This window comes from Miscanthus floridulus, chromosome 4 (assembly GCF_019320115.1).
Source record: "Miscanthus floridulus cultivar M001 chromosome 4, ASM1932011v1, whole genome shotgun sequence".
In the NCBI taxonomy this organism is placed as follows: Eukaryota; Viridiplantae; Streptophyta; class Magnoliopsida; order Poales; family Poaceae; genus Miscanthus; species Miscanthus floridulus.
The window spans coordinates 7,980,703-7,986,239 of record NC_089583.1 but is presented as its reverse complement, the minus strand read 5'-3'; the positions used below and the strand labels follow the sequence as shown (position 1 = coordinate 7,986,239).

The 5,537-nt window shown below is 48.0% G+C and overlaps 1 protein-coding gene across 1 annotated transcript; it reads left to right on the top strand.

Moving 5' to 3' along the window:
• Positions 1 to 205: 205 nt before the first annotated feature.
• Positions 206 to 4,210, top strand: LOC136548015 (vegetative cell wall protein gp1-like). The gene is made up of 3 exons (XM_066539676.1): positions 206 to 874; positions 3,047 to 3,315; positions 4,144 to 4,210. The coding sequence occupies exons 1-3, from the start codon at positions 206 to 208 to the stop codon at positions 4,208 to 4,210; spliced, it is 1,005 nt and encodes a 334-aa protein (XP_066395773.1).
• The last annotated feature ends 1,327 nt before the right edge of the window (positions 4,211 to 5,537 follow it).

The following is a 5,537-nucleotide window of genomic DNA, read 5'->3' as shown; positions in this document are numbered from 1 at the left end:
AAAGTAGCAACATGTATGTGCATTCATGCCGCTGCAAATTACTTTGTGAATGATTGGTCTTGATTCAAAGTTCAAATGAATTCAAAATCCATTTGAAAATACTTTTGAAAAACTCTAAAAACAAAAAGAAAAAAGGATTTTTCCATTCTCTTTCCTTCCTTCCTCGGTTTCAGCCCGCCAGCCTTTCTTTCCCCGCTGGCCCAACATGCTCCAGCAACCGCCGCCGCATCGGCCGCTCAGCCCAGCCGGCCCAGCACCGCCCGCCCGCAACGCGCCGGCCCATCTCGCGCGCAACCGCCGCCGCATCATCCTCGCGCCTGCAGCCGCTGACCGCCCGGGCCCGCGTGTCAGCGCCATCCCCTTCCTCCGCGTGGCTCGGCAACCGCCCGCGCGAGCGCTTGAGCAACCGCCGCCCACGCTCCCGGCGTCGTGGGAGCATTCCCCCCGCTCCTCGGCTTCGATAAAAAGAAGCCGAGCCTCCCCCCGCGCACTCCCCTACCCTCCCCACTCCATTTTCTCTCTCACGTTCAAGCCTCGGAGGCCACAACCATCGCACGGAAGAGTTCCGCCGGCCACCGTGCTCACCTCCGCGCGAAACGTCGTCCCCGAGTCGCGTTCGTCTCCGTTTGAAGTCGCGGTAAGCTTCGCCGTACTCCCCTCCTTCCCTCTGTGCTTTCATTTTGGCTTTCCGTGGCCGTTTGGGGCCCTATTCGCGTGCGTCCGCGAGCTTTGGCCGCCGACCATGGCGCCCGTCGCCTCGGCTTCCTCCTCCGGCCGTCGTGATGGCCTGCGCGAGTTCCCCTTCTCCCCAGCTTTCTCCCGGTGCCTCCGGATTTCCGAACCGTGGCCCCTAGCCCCGGAACCGCACGCGCCAGTGAGCTTCACGCCAACGGGCAAGGCTTGCCTCGCCGGAGTCACTATTTCGGCCAGCCCCCCCCCCTTCTCTCTCTCCCCCAAGCATCAACAGCCGTCCATCTCTTGATCTACGGCCAGGATTAGAAGTTACCCTTTCGCGCGGAATCTTGCTAAAGAGTCCCTCGCCTTCGGATAAATTGGACCCGCCGTCCTTAGCGTATTTCCTCGAGTACGCCTTCTCGTTTTGAAAGCGTATAGTTCACTGGTTTAGTCTAAAGTACGCTTTCAGTATTTACATAAATGCCATTCGAACTGTTTCGCTTATAGAATTGTCGTTTTAACTCCGAATTGATCCATTCAAATCGCGTTAGCTTCGTAATTTCATAAGCTACATGTTGGAGCTACTGTTAGTCAAGTTTGGAACTTTTTAATTTCATGTTTAGATTTAATTAAATATAGGGCTATAGGAAAACCCGTTTTAATCATAACTTTCGCATTTTAGCTCCGTTTTTCGTGAACTTCGCGTTGACGTGATCGTAGCGAAACGTAGATTAGTTTTATAAACATTTTATTTTGATTTCAATACTGTTGGTGTACTGTTCTAATGATAGGAGTGTTTGCCTTGCATGAATGCTTTTGGAATATTGTATGTTGCCGTGTTGGTCGCATTCAGACGGTGAGGAAAACGTTGGAGACCAAGAACTCTTCGACGACCAGCAGGACCAGCACGAGTTTGTGAACCAAGGCAAGTATAACATGGGCCTTCCTTGATGTCCTATTTCACTTTAATCAATTACTCATTTGCATGTGTCTAAATTTGATACCCGTAAGGACATCCTAGTGATTGTTATCCTGTTTCTTGTCTCCTATGGGTTAAATGCATATGGGTAGATGGCTAGTGCTCTAACTGAACATGATATACATATTGATGAATAATACTATGGAACAAAGTGAGTAACATGAATTATAACAACTGTTCCATAGGGCGAAAGTGCAAATGACCTTTGTTCATGTTGCTCCCGGCCCTCCATAAGGACTTATCTGTCGGCAAAAGCTGGGACTGACAGTGCAACCGGGAGAGTCATATGGCTCTGACTTTAGCTCAGTAATAGGATCTTTCCTAACTAGTTAGAGGTTACCTTTTTTTTGGTGCAAATGGGGCTTGCCACTTTGGGTATAGGGCTGCCTCTGTTCCTATGAGTATAGCCGCGATGGATTTGTGCCATAGGAAAGGGGGGTCCCTACATCTGCCTGCCAAGAAAACCTAGCGGCCCTAACTTGTTAGGGAAACCTATGAAATGGCTTCATAGTGTACCCTGCCCGTTCACCTTGGAAGTGACATGGGAGTAATTAACCCGGGCATATGGGGATCACGACTCGCGGTGAATGTGCACCACCTCTGCAGAGGGTAACAAACTGTTATAACAGCCGTGCTCATGGTTACGAGCGGCCCGGAAAACTCACAGAATAATTGGATGCTTGATGACGATCAATTAAGTTGTTCTATGATGAATTATGGTAATCTTGACCCCGTTATATGTTCTTATGGGAATTAATTGGGAGCTTAAGCATAACTTGATAATACTTGAGAATAAAAGTTTGACCTACTAAAAATGCTAACTGCAGTAAACCAGAGTCTATCCTTTTGAGCTTCATAACCCCATGTTAGCTTGCTAAGTACGGAATGTACTTACACTTGTTTATTTTCTTTACTTGGATAAAAATCCCGGATGGGTAACAGATGACAACGGGTATGAGGATTTCTCGGAGGATTATTAGGCTTGTGGTCAACCAGTTGACCTTCCCTGTGATGACGGCCATGAGAGTTTATTCTATTTTTATTATTCCGCTGTGATGTATGAGACTAAGTTCGATTATAACTCTGATGTATGTGACACTGTGATGATACTATTGTAATTTGTCAGCTTGTGTGTGTGATTGAATCCTGGGCACACACGAGTTTAGTGCATTCAATTTTATCCTTAAAATTGGGTGTGACAAATTGGTATCAGAGCCGTGTTGACTGTAGGACGCAAGCCTAGTTAGAAAAAGGTCGTTTTAGCAGCTTTGCTCCTTTGGTTTCTTGCTTACTGACTTATCCTTGTTATTTTATTAAAACATTTATGCTTTCATACCTTAATCTATTATTTAAAATTGTTGATTCTAATTACATCTCACTTTAAATCTATAGATGTCTCATAATCCGAAGACTGCTCGACTCAGCACCGCCGGCTATCGTGCCATGTTCACCCTGCGTGCCCCACCAGCGGAGAGGGAGGTTGTGATCATCTCCGACGACGAGGAGATGGCTACACCGACGCCTACACCTACTCCTACACCAGTCGCTGTGCCCATCTACCCCGTGGTAGCTACACCTGAGGAGTCAACGGCTACTTCCCCCACACCTGCACCCGCCCCAGCTGCCCCCGTGGAGGACGAGGAGATTGGCTGGAAGTGCAAGTACTACTTCAAGCCAGCTCCAGAGACAGCCTACTACCACACTCTTCTCACCCACGTGCTGGACGACTACTTCCCCGACTTGCACGCCTCCATCAGCTATCACTGCGCCGAGTACAAGCACCCACTGGAGGCTACCTTCTGGAAGGTAGAGCTGGTGGTCACCGCATGGAATGATATCATCAAAGGACATGAGGTGGAGACTGTCCACAGTGCCCCTGCCAGGAGAGCCCATGCTTTGGATGGCATGGAGGATGCAGCACAGAATGCCTACATCCACTACCATGGTCGTCGCTTCGAGGCCATGAGGGAGGATCGCTTCAGGTTCCTTCCTCGAAATGATCATGAGGGTGTTTGGCAAGTTTTGGCTCCACCAGAGAATGACCCCACCTTGGAGGCAACGGTGCAGCATGTCCACGCTATGCAGGGAGTGGATGATGAGGTCAAAGGAGAACTACGTGCATCTCAGAGGGCGCAGAGATGTCTTTAGAAACAAGTGGATGAACTTCGAGCACAGCTGGGACAGCCTTCAATCTACAAGAAGAAGCGCCGTTCTTTCACCATGATTGACACCGCTCCATAGGTGTTAGGTGCCTTGATCTAGATTATCACGTCGTTAGTTCGTGTCCTTATTTAGTCTTGTTGGTCTTGTGAACTTGGTTGTTTAGATGTTTGATTTGTGAACTTGGTTGAGTTGGTATTTTGCTTGATTGCTGGAAGTTTGTGGGCATGTCCACAACTTCCTTAGATTGGAACTTTAAATTTTAGAATGAAATCTTAATGCAGAAGTATCATTTTATCTTATCTCTGCTGTGCTGACTTCTGGAGCAGCCTGTGTTCTTTATCTGGTAACTCGAAATCTAGGATGATAAAAATTCTGAAATTTTTGTGGAGATAACTGGACCTCTGTATCTCTCAAGTGTCTTTGGAATCACGTCAATAGCTATTCAGGTTTGGGAGATATAATTGGCACGAGTTGATGTTCCTGCGCTGTCTGGAACTCAGAATAGTTTCGGTTTAGCTCTATTTTTGACTATGTGTGAGTTCGAATCTGCAAAAATGGTCTAAATGAAAGTTGTAGCTGATGTCCTAAGCTTTCTAACGAATCTTGGTGCACCTCTGTTGGATCTCTGAAACTCGAGTTATAACAGTTTTACTGAACTGCTGAGTTTGAATCTTGCCCAGAAAATTTTCAGCATTGTTTCTTATCTCTTGTAAGTTCTCTATAATTGGAAAAAATCCCTAAATTTTGCACATTTGTTGGAAAACAGATGGCCGCAAGAGGAGGAAGAGGCAGATGCCGTGGTCGTGGGCGTGATGCTCTTATGAATCCGCCACCGCCACCTGTGACCATGGAGCAGATCATGGGTATGCAAGCGCAGCTGATGCAAGCTATGATGCAGCGTTTGGACAATGAACATGCAAGAGGTCCACCGCCGGTCCAGGTTAGAGATAAGCGTGGAGAGTTTATGAAAGGTCGTCCACCGGTGTTCACACATGCCATAGACCCTATGGAGGCCGATGACTGGTTGCGTGCTGTGGAGAAACAACTGAACATAGCACAATGCAATGACCTGGAGAAAGTGTTGTATGCTTCCGGGCAACTCCAAGGAGCTGCTCAGGATTGGTGGGAATCATTTCAGTTTGGACGTCCCAACAATGCTCCTGATATCACTTGGCAGGAATTTAAGGACAGTTTCCGATCATACCATATTCCTGATGGACTAGTGGAACTGAAGCAGGAAGAATTCAGATCTCTCAAGCAAGGATCAATGACTGTGGCGGAATATCGGGACAAGTTTGCACAACTATCTCGCTACGCTCCTAATGATGTGGCAGATGACAAGGATAAGCAGCGCCGTTTCCTCAAGGGACTCTATGATGGGCTGCAGCTCCAGCTGATGTCTAATACTTATCCTAACTTCCAGTCTTTGGTGAATCGCGCAATCGTGATTGATGATAAGCGCAAGGAGATGGAAGCTAAGAAGAGAAGGCTCCAAGGGCAAGCTTCTGGAAGCAACACTCGCCCGCGTGCTTATCCCCAGCAAGGTTTCCAGCAGAGGAATCAAGGACCAACTCATCAGGGAAACCGTGGTCAGTATCCTCAGCGGAACCAGTTCCAGCAACGCCCTCAGTTTCAGCAACAGTTTGGAAATCAGCGTCCCCCGCAACAGAATGGCAATCCTGCAACACGCCAGGGAGTGCCTAACAATGCTCCTGTGAAG